Consider the following 17,437-nt stretch of genomic DNA (forward strand, 5'->3'; position numbering starts at 1 on the left):
CCATTCATTCACATACAAGGTATGTTTTGTATAAATCACGGTCATTGTTGCAAATTGCAACAGCATCCGTGATTTATACAAAACGTACGTTATGTGAACATGGCCTCAAACTGGGGTAAGGTCAACTTTACAATTATAGTATCTACTACCACTGAGACTTCGTGTAAGCACGCAATTGTTCAGCTCTATGGCACAAATGTCCACTGTTTGTTGTAAAATTATACATGGTACATTTACTATTAAAGTCAATAAGGTTGTCTTATCATGGGCTTTGGTGACGGATAGCTAAGCTATACCATCCATGTCTGCTCAACATCCAACAGCTTTGGGATTCTTTGTCATTCTTTTCGAACTCTTCATGGCTTTTTCTGGGGAACTACATAAATTGCTATTGTAGTCAAAGAAGCTGTAAGGGAAAGCCAGGAGAAAATGGTGTGGCTCAATATCATCAACTTCCTAACAAACTTTATTTTTGCCATCATGGTGCAGATGAGGCACTGGTGGCATATGTCAACTCAAACCTTTAGAACTGTGGCCTGTTGTCAGCTATTGTGACATACGGCAAATGTCTGTTTGCTCTATACTCTCATAAAGTCTTAAGTACAGTATTTGGAAGACATACAGTATATGGCCAACTCTTAAAGGGGAACTTCGGCAGCTTTTTTCCCCTTTCAAATCAGTAGGTGTCAGAAAGTTATATAGATTTTTAATTAAATTATCAATTTGAAAGCCCTATAGAGGTATTTTTGTTTTTACTCCTCGAATGTATTAGTCATTGTTTTCTACCCATAATAAGATTCTTTACGATTCATACATTGTATCTCTACAGTAGCAATTGCAATGGCAGCAGAGATACAGTATGTGAAAATCTCTGAAACGCGATAAAACCCAGAACTGTGTAACAGCAAAAAAATATATGTTGTGTTTCCAATGGCTTGTCGCATGCATCCCCAGATGGCTCCTCTCACGCTATGCTGATATACACATGACTGAATGGGAGCAGGTCTCCAGTGAGACTGGTGACATATAGAAATAATGCAATGTTTATCTAGTACAGAAAGGGTCTTATTAACCAGGACGACCCCACTAGTGACTCCCAATCATGGATCCTGCCTTAGGTATGAGACTGTTTTCAATTTCAACGGAACAGTTACACATACAGTCCCGCTGCGGTATGACAGAACTATATCAATGATAAATTCACACAATGCATATAACTCATGAGCTCTGTATATACAGTATACTGTAAAATGCCTTATATCAGGCGTCAATGGGATTTGGTGTCAGATTTTTTTTTTTTTATGGCACTTGATCTCCTGCTCTGGACAGTTCCTGACATGGACAGAGGTGGCAGCAGAGAGCACTGTGTCAGACTGGAATGATACACCACTTCCTGCAGGGCATACAGCAGCTGATTACATTTTAAAAAAGAAGTAGTCTACAAATCTGTCTAAATTTCAGCTTATTTATCCCCCCCCCTCCCCCCCTTTCCGGAGTACACCTGTTAAGCTAAGGCTGGTGCTGTGTTAAAACATCATAGCCTGAGTGCCAACTGCTATGTCTGCCCTTCCCTTCTAATCCTGCTCAATGTATAACTATAAAATAGGAACGTGAATACACACAGGAGGCAGACATCTTGCAAGTAAAGCCAACATAGTGAACGGTAGAGCCAATCATAGGTAGATTCATAGCCATTGTGATTGGCACACTACCAACCATATGCAAGCAGCAGACACCATGAATACAAAATCCGATAGGCAGGCACAGAACACAAAGTGGCACTCGCTTTGCATTAAAGCTATTTTAATCTCGGTTGTTTCGTTAATTATTCACAACATACAAACCATAGTCAACAAATTCGCCTTTGACGGAAGCTTTGTTTTCATCAGTAAACACAAAGGGAAATTGAATAAGTACAGATTAAGATGTTCTCCCCGCACCTGCAATGCTGCATTGTTAAAAGCCACCTTCCCAGAAAGAAGCCATAAATGAATTTAGAAAACGCACCTTGGCTCTTTTTTTTTCTTTCTCTGAGACGCCTGAATTATTTACTCTATTTTAAGTATCACTAAAGAGGAAATACATCTCAATTATATTTCAACTTTATGGAAGAATTGCCAGCTGTTTCAGTCGCAGCCAAGCAATTGTCAGGTAAAATTTATGCCTGTTTTCTTGGTATTTTTCTTCCGAGATCTGCAAATGTAGCACTCTCTATGCACGTGCCTGGGGGGCCCCAGGTGTTTTGCGTTCCAGATGGTAGTCGTTCTGTACCATAGCACAGCAATGCAGATTGCTTAATGCATGCGGCGAATAAAAAAAAAAAAAAAAACGCCAGAGCAGTGTGACATTTCAAAGAAAGTTGTTCCTATTGAAATGAGGAAGGCCACACAGGGCTGCCGCTGTGCCAGACATTTGTCAGCTATAACTGGGGTGAACATATGTGTTATGTACTGCTCCTATATGTCTTTCCTATTGATTCTCTGAAAAGTGACACCTAGATACAGTAGTAGATGTATTTTACTGGGATTTATTGTCAGTGATCTTAATCTTAGGTAAGACAAGCCCCAACCCCCTCCCCACCCCCACCCCCATGTAAGAGCAGTTTGCCTGTGTGGTCTAGAGCCTCCTATGGAAGCAGTATGGCTGTGAAATCTGGACCTCCCCCTACCACAGCAGTCTGGTTGTCTAGCCTGGACCTTCCCCTTGCCGGACCTTGCTGTATTACATAAGTTTGGCTGTGCAGTCTGTTCTTCCCCCTATATAAGAAGTTTGGCTGAGTAGTCTGAACCTCCCCTTATAACATCAGGGCTGTGTAGTCTGGACCTCCTTCTAGTTCAGCAGTCTGGCTGTGCAGTCTAGGCTTTACTCTATAACAGTAGTCTGATTATGTAGTCAGGATCTCCCTCTATAACAGTAGTCTAGATAGGAACTCCTTCTATAAAGGCAGTCTTGTTGTGCGGTCAGGACCTCCCTCTATAACAGAAGCCTGGCTGTGTAGTCTCGACATCCCTCTATAACAGCAGTCTAGTTGTGTAGTCTAGACCAGCCTCTATAACAGCGTTCTGGCTGTGTAGATTGGACCACCCTTTATAACAACAGTCTAGTGTAGTTTGGACTTCCCTCTATAACAGTGGCTATGTAGTTTGGACTTCCCCTCTATAACAGTGGCTATGTAGTTTGGACTTCCCTCTATAACAGTATTCTGGTTGTCTAGCCTGGACCTCTTCCTATAACAGCAGATTGGGTGTTTATTCTCGAGAGCCTCTTATCATATTCTGACTTTTTAGACTGACCACTCACTATTACAACAGTATTACCTCCTATTATAATAGTTATTAGCAACATAGCAGAACATTCACAAGAAACCAAACAATGTACAAACTTGTGATATGCTATAAGGTATATTGTATATGCTAGTGAGTGGAAAAGGAAGTGGAGGTAACAGTGCTGGCAAACTTAATCCTCACGTGTCCAACATCATATTGTATGTGTGATGGAACTATCTCCCTGACAAATAACACTAGGAATTACTTTTAATCTTCCATATCTTTTGTCAAAAAAATACAAGGTCATGACAACATAATTTCATATCAATTTTATGAACCTATAATATCTCAGCCGTTTAATTACCTGTATTTTTACAGGCAAATTTGGTCTTGACATCACACTGGCGCAAAGTTCCATTGCAGCCCCTTTCATCGCTGCCATCTTCACAGTCCTTCTCACCATCACAAAGCCATAGCTCTGGAATACAGTTGCCATCTGGTTGACACTGGAACTGCTTATCTTCACAAGGTCTCAAGGCGAGAATTGCTTAAAGGAGAGAAACACAAACAGACCATTAGCCAAGGGTTGTAATGGTGGTCATTGCATGTAACCTGTAATAGTTACAAGAAGGAGGAGCCACTCTTAAGATTCCTGCAAATACAGGGAATAAAGCCTCAAATCCTAGCATTTGATTGGCCAATATTTGAGAGTAGATAAATTCCAATTGGCTTATTTATTCTTGCTCATTGGGATGACTATGATTAGCCCAAAAGTCATAGTTAGGTACTTGTAATGAAATTACTCAGTTTTCATATAAACATTTTGTAATGCATAATAATATTGTTCTATGTATGCCCATGACCAATATATCTAAATTAAGTACAGTAGCTAACATACAATTGTTACACAGAATTTATATAGGTTAGGAACCTGACTGTATAGTCTTACTTGAGTTTAGAATATCATCCATTTTCCATTTACACTATTACTGTTCTTTAAAGTCATAGAGACGGACCCCTGGTTGGGACCCCCATTTATGATCCAGAAAAGAAATCGGCACTGTACTTGTGGCTCACATTCCAGTAGACTCTTCCTTTAATTTCAGACATAGACAATCATCTGAATGGCCACCATGTATACATCCCGTTTGCCTAGATGGTCATTATTTAACCTTTAAATCAGCAGTAGAGATGAGCAAACCGGGTTCGGGTTCGAGTCGATCCGAACCCGAACTTTCAGTATTTGATTAGCCGGGGCTGCAGAACTTGGATACAGCTCTAAGGTTGTCTGGAAAACGTGGATACAGCCAATGACTATATCAATGTTTTCTAGATTGCCTTAGGGCTTTATCCAAGTTCAGCAGCCACCGCTAATCAAATGCCGAAAGTTTGGGTTCGGATCGACTCGAGCATGCTCCAGGTTCGCTCATCTCTAATCAGCAGTTTGGCAGGGTTTGCAGGATCAGGACACTGATTAACTGAACATCCTAGTTTTAACAGGTTTACTACAAAACCATTAGCAATTACATTTACTTGAAAGAGTCATCAAATAAGATTATTACAACCCATCTTAGTCCAATTTTCCTGCAGCGCCACCATAAGGAAGATGGGGCATGTCACCCAGGTACTCCAACATGTGAGATTTTCTTTAAAATGCTTCTCCAAACTATCTTACAGATGATGGTTTTGATCAGTGGACACCCCTTTGTAACTCAAACTCCCTTATGGTGCTTTTGAAACCTCTTCAAGGGTCTAAAGTAATATCACTTGGTGGTCAAGTACTACAATTACAAAAAATCAAGACTTCCCTAAATTATCAATCGAACACCATTGTTCAATTACTTAAATTGGCTGTAGTACTGTAAAAACAGAATATAACTGACGGGTAATCCGACCTACAGGTGTTGCCATAAAAAAAAAACAATTGCCCGTAAAGTCATGTTTCAATACTACACTTGTTTTACTTTAACCACCCCACTATTATATAACGTCCATGTGTATATTCTGGTTTTACTGTACAAGAGTCAATAACTCTCTAATTTTAATGTAACCAAGAAATCATAACATTGTAACAACTCCTGGAGCCGTATAATGGGCCGTTCTTTGTTGTAAGAAGAGATAAATCCCTTAAACCATCTGTAGTATCGAGACAGGAAATCATCTGTTCTTCTATAAAGTGTCATTTCTAAGGCTTTGCTATAGAACAAGACTCATTTTAATTGCTCCCGAAAATCTTTGAAGATCCCTTGTGATGTTGCTGTTGAACTGAAGATGTTGTTTACCATTATTTAGATCACAAATTGTATTTTCACCCGACTTCAAAGCTCCGCGTTATGATGAAAGACGACAGGCAACCTTCCTGACCAGGTTTTACTATTACTTTACATTATATCGTCCTTTTAAGTGTTACACGTCAGCCAATACTCGTGCCCTAAATGACTTGACTAAGAGCAAATTGCTGGAGGAGCCTGGGAAAAATCTCTCCTTAATTGCCAATTAATTCCCGTTATGCAAATTCCCACAAGTTTACAGACTGTGTTAAAAGGGACATTTAATAGGGACAATGATTTCTCTTCCAGGTTGATCATGGAATGTATATTTTTCCATTGATGATTTACAGAAAAAAAAGTGCATCACAGGCAAAACCAGAGCAAAGGGGACGTTCAAAGACTCTGACATTAATTAAACACGCAACAACGACCAAATAAAAAAAAAGATGTATTCTTAATTATAGATGAAGAAGGCAAATAATCTATGGAAGATCAAGGGAGAAGAGGAGATGTAGTTCACTCATTATGACTGTAGGAAGTTCATTATCTTAGTATGGGGGAATAGTGGGGGAATTTATCAATGAATTTTCTCAAATTTTTGCAACATTGTTGGAAAAACATTAAACTTTTTTTATGAATGCCATATTTGGGTAAAAATTTGCAACTTGACTAACCTGTCATTAGCGTTGAAACGTAGTGAGGAAACTGGTCAATTTGTAACATGAAGTGGGTGTGGACCTACTCTGTCACCCACCTGGTTTGGCGTTGGGCTGCACTTAACAGGGACATGTCAAAAGTTTTGATCAGTTTGGATCTTGCAGCTGAGACCATTATTAAGAACGAGCTGGAAGAAGCATACTGTTCCCTTTTCTACCATTTATAACCTCTATCCAGTGTCTTCTTAGACCTAAAATGGAGTTGTTTTTTGGGAGAGTGCTGCAAATAAGAGAGTTAAGTGTGCTACTATGTGCTTCTCTTGGCTATTTCCCCTGATCGGCGAGGGTCTCAGCACTGATGCAAGGTGTCAGTCGTCTAATAGAGAAAAGACACCGGTAAGAGGTACTAAGGAGACATGCTGAGGCAATTACAAGTATAGGGTATACATAGCATATAGTAATAGTAAGAGGCAAACTAGTCAAGGTAGTCAACAGTGTGGATTATACCCAGAATGAGCAATATGGTACAATGGAGAAGGCAAGAAAAAGCAAAAAGGCAGAGGTCAAAAAACCGAAACAGCAGAAGAGGTAGTTACCCAGGGTTACCTACAAGGGGCATGCCCACTAAGTTTTTAACAGGTGCAAAATTCAATCCAGAGTTATATTGGCTTATAGCTGGTTTATATATTTTTTTCTTTCTTTAAGACAGCTCAAGACTGGGAAAATTTACTAGGAGGTTAGAGTTATAATATGTTTAACACAACTTACTTTACCAACCTTTTGTTAAGCTAGTTTATGTTTAAATAAAACCAATAGCCAGTCTTAATAAATATTGGCCAATGCTGTGGTGTGTGGCAGCTTCTCTAAGTGTTTTTCCTCCATCATTTCTACTCTAAAGGGTACTTTGGATGGGAGCCTTTTTTTAATATATGCCGTTTGAAAATAGTAAAGCACACTAACCTCCCTAGCTCCTACGGTCCCAGGATCTTACCGATCCATCCAACTGTTCAGCCACTTCCGGTAGCTAGTGTAGGGACATTCCAGATCTGTGCAGCCAATCAGCAGATGCATTGGTGTCCCTCCTCAGTCACTGATTGCCTGAGTAGGTCTGCAATGTCATGGCTCAAGAACCCAGAAGCAGCCGAACAGAGGTAAGTGCACTTTATTGTTATATTAAAAAATGCTCCCACCTTAAATACCCCCTTAAGGAGTTAAATACTAAAAGAACACAAGAAATGTTCATTTAGGAGCTTGAGAATCAAACTGTTAAACAATATAATGACGTCCAAATTGTGACAAAATGGTATTGTCTCGGCTACAGGACTACGTTTATCTGAAATTAATTTTATTTTAAATGAAAATCCCCATGAAATATTTTAACGTTCATTGTCTCCGAGTCACTAATATATATTTGCTTATTTTGTAAGGATGATGGAAGTGATTTCCTCATATTACAATGTAATTGCAGTCTTGCCCCACGTATGCCAGTTAGATGCTTCTAATGATTCATTCGGCTGCGAGAGGACGGAAGATATATACCTGACAATTAAATTAATGTCATCATTCCTGGTGCCGAATCCCTATGTTGATGCTTAGAAGCATCATTTAAATGTAATCAATGCTCAATTTGGACAATTCAAAGCCTTTAAAAGCAATTTATAAACGAGTAACACATTCGCCTTCGGAAAAAAGCAGTGGCCGGGGAAAGCGGATTTGCTGGGCTTGTGCTTTTTTTCCCTCAAGGTGCGTGCCAAATTTTATTTTTGGAGGGTAATAAATATCTTTGCCAGTTTCTAAAGGCATTTGCTGGTGATTTAAGGCTCCGGTCAGTGTTAAGGGATGTCATTTCTTGTTAATTCTAATTTGAAAGATTATTGAGGCCTCTTGAATGTTCTCCAGTTTTCCTCAATTACATTTTTAGCAACTAAGGGTGACTGTTCTTTTAAAGGGGGACAACATGCATAAAAAATAGACTGGGGTTTATAACTCTATTAATCTTTGAATATTATATGATGTTTTAGATAATTTAATGGGAAATCCATCATATATATATATATATATATATATATATATATATATATATATTTATTTATTTTTTATTTATTTTTTTATGTAAAAGTCCCATCACCAACACCAAAAAGAAGGGAGAGACAATCCCTGCTAGTTTATAAGGGTGCCAAATAGTGACGAGCAAACATCTCGATGTTCGGTTCGTCTCGATCCCGACACGAATATTTAAAAAAAATTACCGTGACAGGTTGGTGTTCACCGAACATTCACAAACAAATACCAAACATACAGAAGAAGCGTACGTTTTGCTCTACGTAGTTGCATACGTGTTGCATTCATTTGCGTACAGATTGCGTACACATATGCGTACAGATTATCAAGCGTAAAACGTAAATTGCGCAGCGGCGTATGTTCACAAGTTCGAATATGTTCGAAAATGATTGTTATAACCCTTCCGAACACTGAACAAATTGTTTGTGATCAGCAAACAATTAGCGTCATGTGCGCATGAACATATGAACATTTACGAAACATGTTTGCTCATCTCTAGTCCCAAATGAAAAAAACAAAAAGACAAAACTTCTACAGTATCTCAGAATGACCAATTTGAAAATTGATTTTCTAAACCAGACACTAGTTATGATGACTAGTATAGAGAAAGGCATCGGCTGGCTGAGATTTGTTGAAAAGGGAATTATCAGCAGGTTAGACAAATCTAATCTGCATAGAGCCCCCTAATTTGCATGTGTCTTACCTTCCTCCTCTACAGTTAGTAGTTAAATCCATGGCCCGAACTATCTAACCTGCTGATAGTTCCCCTTTAACCCCTGGAGGACCAAGCCCAAAATGACCCAGTGGACCAGGCCAAATTTTGTGAATTTGACCTGTTTCACTTTATTCATTAATAACGGGATGCTTTTACAAATCATGATGATTCTGAGATTGTTTCCTCGTGACATATTTTTTTTTTATATTACTGGTAAATTTGAGTGGATATTTATAGCGAATCCTTATGAAAAATCACAAAATAATGTGAAAAATAGTGAAAAAGTTCATTTTTCTAACTTTGAAATATTCTGCCAATAAGGGAAATAGTTATACCACATAAATTAAACACTAAATAACATGAGCAATATGTCTACTTTATGTTGGCAGCATTTTTGGCAGCATTTTTTAAACTTGCTTTAAATTTTTTAAGACAATAGAAAGCTTAAAAGTTTAGCAACGGTTTTCAAAATTTAAAGTCAGATTTTCTTAGGGACCAGTTGAGGTTTGAAGTGGATTTAATGGGATTGTATGTTATAACCCCCCACAAATCACCCCATTTCAGAAACTGCACCCCCTAAACTTTTCAAAATCACTTCCAAAAAGTTTTTTAACTCTTTAGTTGAGTCCCAGAAATAAAAGCTAAGGCTATGTTCCCGCTGCGTATGAGTACGGCAGCATTTCATACGCCGCCGTACATGTGCGGCTGAAACTACAGGCGTGGGGAAAATAGACATGCGGCCGGATGCGCACGAACCACGAACATACGCCCGTAGTACAGTTATGCTTCCCTAGCTTGTTTCGAAGCGATCTGAGGCAGGTCATTTACTTGGAAATCTTCGCCCAGCCCGTAAACCACACAGAACCTTTTTGATCGAAAAATCAAGTTCAATTTGGCTGAAATAAGTACTCCGTACGGGACCGCATGGAAATCCACGGCCGTGAGTTTCAACATTTCTGTCCTCAAACAATGGTCTTGTTAATTTTTCACGGCGCCGTATACGATCTGGCCGTAAGCTCATACGTAGTGTGCATTGTGCGGGCGTATATCGTATACTTTCAAGCGAACGCATCAACCTCAAAACTACGTGCGTATATTCGCGGTTCGCACTACGTACGGAAACATACGCAGTGTGAACATAGCCTAAATGTGTAAGAAAATTTAAAATTTCTATTTTCTATGCACAAATTATAATCGTAATCTAATTTCTCTCATAATAGAAAACCTATTACCAGAGAAATGCAGCACAATATTTATTGCCCTGTTTCTGCAGTTTATAGACATACCCCACATGTGGACATAAAGTGCCAAGCGAGCGCTAGGAAAGCCTACAAAGGGAAGGAGCGCTGTTTAGATTTAGCCAGTTTGGAGGACGGAGGCCATGTTGACAAAGCACCAGTGTTGCCAAAACAGTAGAACTCCCTCACAAGTGGCCCCATTATGTACACCCCTCAAGGAACGTAACAAGGGGTGTAGTGAGCATATGGACACCACTGGTGGCAGGCACAATGTATCAAGGAAATGAAAAATTACTTTTTTTTTTACTAAAAAGTTAGTCTAGCCTCAAATTTTTCATTTTTACAAGGGCTTAAAAAGAAAAAAACTTACTAAACATGTAGAACAATTCCTCACGAGTACGGAAATACCCCACATGTGGATGTTAAATGCTAAGCGGGTGCTAGGAAAGCCTTGGGGGGGGTGTGTGCATGAAGAGTTCGCCTTGGATGCCTTCTGCGCCTTGGGGCCTCATCATCGCTAGATGATGAAGAGGAGGAGGTCAAAACGAGGAAGGTGGGATCTCCCTTTTCTCCTTCACTGGCTGTTTTGGTGTTTGGGGCAAGGAGTGTATGCCTCTTCTACTGTGTATGTTGTGTAGTGTATGTGTAGTCTGTAACTTAACAAAAAAAAATAAAAACTGTGCCCACTTGTTGCTGTTCAGTGATTAGTCACTGATCAGAACAAGAGAGACAGGGGGAGGATGGCACAGGGGTTGGCAGGTGAAGTGGGGGGAGAGGAACGGTCTTAGGGGGCAAAGAGAGGCAGGGGAGAGCATGGCACAGGGGTGGACAGGTAAGATGGGGATGGAGGAACAAGAGAGATGGGGGGAGGGTGACAAAGGGGTGGGCAGGTGAGGGGGGGGGCAAAGGAACAGCCAGGTGGGGGACAAGAGAGGCAGGGGGACCACTAGCAGCACAAAGGGTGCTGCTAGCAGGATCTCCCTGCGCACTATACCACTGACGTGGAGGCGGCAGCACGGGGCACAGGGGAAAATATATATTAAAAAACCTTTTCATGTATAGTAGTGCTGCTGCAGCAGAGTCAGAGCTTTCAAGGGATCAGCCAGGCAGCAAACACAGGGCACTGCTGGCTGATCACCCTGCACTATGCCACCAACGAGGCTGGCACAGATGGGGGGTCACAAGGGTGACTATGGCATGGGGGGGCAGATGGAATAGGGGGGAGATAGAACAAGGGGGAAGGCAGATGTCACTGGGGAGGCAGATGGCACAAGGGGAAAGTGGATGGCACAGGGAAGAGGCAGATGGCACAGGGGGGAGGCAGTTAGCACAGGGGTGGAGTGGATGGCACAGGGGGAGGCAGATGGCAGAAGAGGAGAGTGGATGGCACAAGAGTGGGGAGGCAGATGGCACAGGGGGAGGCAGATGAAACAGGGGGAGGCAGATGGAACAGGGGGGCAGATGGCACAGGGGGAGGCAGATGGCACAAGGGGAGGGTGGATGGCACAGGGGGGAAGCAGATGGAATGGGGGGAGGGAGAAGGAATGGGGAGAGGCAGATGTCACGGGGGAGGCAGATGGAACAGGGGGGGGGGGCAGATTGAACGGGGGGAGGCAGATGGAACAGGGGGAGGCAGATGGAACAGGGGGAGGCAGATGGCACAAGAGGAGGGTGGATGGCACAAGGGGGAGGGTGGATGGCACAAGGGGGATGGTGGAATGCACAGAGGAGGTGGGGGATGGCAGAGGGGGATATACAGTATATAAACAAAATTTTAAACACTGGATAACCCCCTTGAAGACTTAGACATTTACTTAAAGATTAGCTACCACCAATAGGTGTAACTAGAAAAACTGGTTTATATATTTTAGTATAGGGCCATAATAGAGAATGTGCGGACAACAAATTATGGTAGCAAAGGGCCGCACAAACAATTCAGCAATTATAAATGCCATCCTGCCTGCAGGAGCATGGGGCCTCGTAGTAAGCTCTGTAAAGGAGCTTTGTATAGGAGCTGAGCTGCAGTTACACATCGCTGCCACCACTACTACCATTCACTGTGCAGTGTGGGTTCCAATCAACTTTTTCAGTCTTTTTTTTTGCCTAAAAAACGCTTTTAGAAGTTATATCAAAGCGGTTTTTGGAACAGTCTTGAAAGATTTATTTTATTTTTACTTTATCATGTGCTATTGTGTGAATCCTAATCCTAATCTATCACTGAAGCTGGCATACATATAAGATAACTGTCTCTTCTAAATGCTTTTTCATCAATTCTCTCATATACAGCATATGGACTCTTATATTGATAGGGAGGGAAAGCCACTGCTAGACCCTATTTGTACACCATAGGCTGGGCTCACACAGAATGGACTCTTCAAAGAAGCCCCACTGGAAGAGTCAGGCAATATTTTTAAGATTGGACATTAACTGATGCAGACGGATACCCAAGAAATCCTATTGACTTCAATGGGGACTGTTGGGTTTTTGTCAGGTGTTCATTTATTTATTGGACAAAATATTACTGCTTGTAGTATTATTTTGTCTGCATGGATCCTGCTAAATCAATGGAATTTGTGATGGAGCTCCCCAAATGAAGCCTCGCTGGAAATGCGAACCTACCCTTATCTCACAAGGATCAGATAGTTGAACTTCGACATACCTTATGCTACCTTCCACCATAACTGGGGAAAGAGGGTTCCAGGAAGGATAGGAGGACCCTAAGGCTGGATTCACACACAGTATATTTCAGGCTGTATTTGGTCCTCATGTCAGGTCCTCATAGCATCTAAAACCAGGAATGGATTGAAAACACAGAAAGGCTCTGTACACACAATGTTGTAATTGAGTGGATGGCCGCCATTTAATGTCAAATATTTGCTGTTGATCTTAAAACAATGGCCATTGTATTGAAATAATGGCAGTTATTTACCGTTAAATGACGGCCATCCACTCAATTGCAACATTATGTGAACAGAGCCTTTCTGTGTTTTCAATCCACTCCTGGTTTTGGTTGCTATGAGGACCTGACATGAGGACCAAATTCTGCCTGAAATATACTGTGTGAACCCAGCCTAAGCATGTTACATTGTTGTCCAATCCTGATGAAATTGGAGGGTATAGGCAACACATGCCTAATACTGTATGTATGTAGGTAAGAGTAGAATATTCGATCTGGATGATACAATGAGTTTTTGAATCACTTTAAATATAGACTTTCTTAAAATTGCATTTTTTTTATTGTTGAGGTTGATTTTCTTTTTCTTCAAGTTATCTTGTATTGTAAATAAGTACGTCAGAAGTAACCAGGCATCTCATGGATGCATTATGTAATACCAAAAGGCCATTATTATAGGATAGTCAGCAAAACACAAGCTGTCCATTCAAAAAAGAAGAACATCAGTGATAATACCATGAGCATAAAAACATAACATATAATATTCATCAGTACAAGTAAAGCTGAAGGGCCGGGTATGACCTCGATGTATAGCATTGGTTGTTATAATGGGAACAGAAGAGAGTCCTACGATAAGCTCTTTACATTGCTTTAGTGCATCTTAACGTGGTCAGAACAACATGGTGAAGGACACATGATCGCTGATGAACATTAGTCATGACTTTGAATAGATAAATAGAAATCCTTCACATTCTCACTTTACAGCTTTTAGAATAACATCCTTTATCATGATCAAGTATGGGACTACATCTCTGCACTTCATTGCCCGTTGCCATATAGTATAATATTTCATGCACCGCACTTCAAGACATTATGTTGCATAAGGTGAAAAATGAGTAAAATGTGTATCTGATGTTCCAACCAGACAAATGATGATGAAGTAAAATGGACAGGAGGTTACCGAATATAAGTCTATTTTATAGATCATAAGTTGTTTGCCTTGGAGAGATAGTATTCTTCATCTATGGACATGGTCATGGTGCAACCAATCAAAATGCAACTTTGATGTATTCCTGAGCTGGCTAAAGGGGTTTCAAGAGATTTTCTCACTCTGGAGGACACTACACAGACAGACCCTTTGATTTAAAAATGAAGCTGTGTGACGCGTCTTCACTAGAGATGAGTAAGAATGCTCTATCAAGTATAGTATTCACCATAGTAATATCACTAGTATCAGGCTACTCAAAACTACTTGAAACTACCAGGTGCTCGTTAACAATCTTCAGCTAATTGGTTCAGTGGCAACAGTGAAGACAGATAGAACACCAGAGTAAGTATAATATTTCCACTCCCTTCTGCCCACTCACTAAGCATATTCTAGCCCCCAGAGAGTTAACATAATCACCTGGGGGCCGAGCAAGGCCACCTGGCTAAAAACTTGAGTCTCGTATAGATAAGAATTTGAGTATTTTGATGCTCGCTCATGTCTAGTCTTCACCTGCGGGGGCACTGCAGGCAAACTGAACACTTGCAGCCATGTTTCACTAAATATTACAAATGATCGTTGGGATTCTGAGAACAACCTATCATCTATGGAGGCATTGACAAAAAGGGTTCTCTAAAGCAGACCACTCCTTTAGGCTATGTTCACACTGCGTACGATTCCGGCCGCATTTCGTATGCCGGCGTACATGTGCGGCTGAAACTTCGGGCGTGGGAAAAATCGACATGCGGCCGGATGCGTACGAACAGCGAACATACGCCCGTAGTACAGTTATGCTTCCCTAGCTTGTTTCGAAGCGATCTGAAACAGGTCATTTACTTGGAAATCTTTTCCCAGCCCAATAAAACTCACAGAACCTCTTGGATCGAAAAATCAAGTTCAATTTGGCTGAAATAAGTACTTTGTACGGGACCGCATGGAAATCCACGGCCGTGAGTTGGAACATTTCCGTCCTCAAACAATGGTCTTTTTTCACGGCGTCGTATACGATCCGGTCGTAAGTTCATACGTAGTGTGCACTGTGTGGGCGTATATCGTATACTTTCAAGCGAACGCATCAACCTCAAAACTACGTGCGTATATTCGCGGTTCGCACTACGGCCGGAAAGATACGTAGTGTGAACATAGCCTTAAGAAATAAAAGTTGCACTGTGGTTGCTTCAGATGGACAGCAAAGTCAGTTTTTAAATGTTTTTTAGTGTTTGTCTTCTCTGCAACATCCCTATTGTTTACACCATATGGCTCTGACCTAGGTATACTAGAAATTATTAAATAAAGTATATACAAATCTTAATTTCTATAGCCACTGGGCTGGATATATTTTATTAGATACTGGGTGATTGACTGCCTACCTTCTATGAGCATGCAGAGATAGCTGTCAATCACTTAGTAGGGCACACCTACCAGACTCTAAAATAAACAAAGTTTTAATTAATTTTGATATGAATCAGATTGCTGGTTTAACTGGAGATGGATATTCCCATCTCAGCCTCTAATCCCCTGTCCATGGTGCTGAAATGTTCAGTAAGAATGAATGGAGCTTTGGGGCTCCAGTGAAATGGGGTTCTAGTGGTTAGTCCCTCACCAATCAGTTTATTGCCTATCTGTGACGTGGTAACAACCCTTTAGGGATTAAGGCTAGGGCTACACAACAACCACATCATCAAAGATGTTTAATGAACATGTATAAGACTGGCTACATGTACTCATATGGCGTTAACCAGGAAGACAGACGAGTCCACAACCTACTATGAGGGTGCGTTCACACGTACAGAATCTGCAGCAGATTTGATGGAGCAGATTTAAAGTTGCAGATTCAATGCAAAATAACTCTAGGCCATCAAATCTGCTGCAGATCTGCTACATATCTGCTGCAGATTCAAATCTACGCCATCAAATCTGCTGCAGATCCTGTACGTGTGAACGCACCCTAATAATCAGTGGTGAATCATTGGTTCTTTCTAGGGATCTAGATTCTAAACTGATCCAGGTCAAGGAAATATATTATGGAAATCTCTATACAGCGCTACTGAATATGTCGGTGCTATATATAAAATGTGAATAAATTAATAGTAATCTAACCATGCAGTTAATATTACTAAAAAAATATACATTGAAAGTGACATGGTGGATTTATACGACACATAAAGAAGACTGGGGACAGTAGTTTTTGGCTTCTTTTTCCACTTCCAATGCTGTGTAATAAAGAAGTGATAGATTTACAGAAGATCATAAACCGAGATTTCTTTCAATGGTATTTTATGTTGTTATAAACAGCGTTAATGTGTGATATTGCATCCGGTATATGGGGGATATAGTCCTGTTATCCAGAAAACTATGTCCTCTAAAATTTTATGGGCCTCAGACTCAGGGAGATATCCAGGACTTAGATACACATTGCTTCAGAATGGCGTCACATCCCCTAATGTTTATGTCCAGCCGAGCATTTATTAACTGTACCGGGTATAAAGACATAAAGAGTATATAAGTGATGAATGTGGATAAGGGGATTAGGAAGGTGATAAGAATATATTGTCCTTGGTCTGTTACAAAATCCAGTTACTGTATGTTTAAAGGGGTATTCCTATCTCACGTATGGAGTAATACATGTAATACGCATCAAGTTGAATTATTTTGCAAATAAATTCATTTACCAAACTTGTCTCCTACTCCTGATATTCTGTTCTTTCCCTTACATTGTTAATAGTTTGTTGTCTACTGTAGGTTACAGACCACCACTCTGCTCTAAAAGCAGTGATCTGGCTGCTGTATATAAAGAGATACAGTGCACACATAATGTAAAATATATCTAAATATGTATACCTAGCTATATATACCACCCAGACCACTGCTTTAAGAGCAGACAATGTTAAGGAATAAGTGAGCATATCAGGGGAAGGAGATGTTTTTGCAAAATGAATGTTTTTGCTTAACATATCTGACTTGACAATTCCAATTATGTTAGGATAGATGGGAATACCCCTTTAATAGGTAAACTAAAATTCTTTGAGGTGACTCTCCCTCAGTCTGTGTATGGCATAAAACAGCCTACGGGGTAAAGTATGGAGGAGGGACATCACCTCAGATTCCTATATTATAAGGTAAAGTCCTTCCTTCCTATTTTGAGTTCTGAACCCCCCCCCCCCTTATTGTGGCTATGGTCTTTGGGTATGTGGCCTATAAGAGGTATGGTTAGCGGTAGTGCGGTCAGCGACCATGACCTTGCCCCCTCTCACTAGTGATTGCAACAGGATGCAACCCCCACCCCCTTTCAGGGTGCGGCCCTTGGCAATAAACCATCAGTGCCTAGTGGCAAAAACTGCCTCATAGGCAAG

General features: G+C 40.7%; 1 protein-coding gene across 1 annotated transcript in view; it reads right to left on the minus strand.

Annotated features, from left to right (window-relative positions):
* LRP1B (LDL receptor related protein 1B) overlaps positions 1 to 17,437 on the minus strand; it is a 631,601-nt gene that overhangs the window by 413,046 nt on the left and 201,118 nt on the right. Inside the window, exon 19 of the mRNA XM_069982660.1 lies at positions 3,631 to 3,813. Coding sequence (XP_069838761.1) covers positions 3,631 to 3,813 — 183 coding nt within the window. The remainder of the gene's footprint in view (positions 1 to 3,630; positions 3,814 to 17,437) is intronic.

The sequence above is a fragment of the Dendropsophus ebraccatus genome, chromosome 9, assembly GCF_027789765.1.
Source record: "Dendropsophus ebraccatus isolate aDenEbr1 chromosome 9, aDenEbr1.pat, whole genome shotgun sequence".
NCBI lineage: Eukaryota > Metazoa > Chordata > Amphibia > Anura > Hylidae > Dendropsophus > Dendropsophus ebraccatus.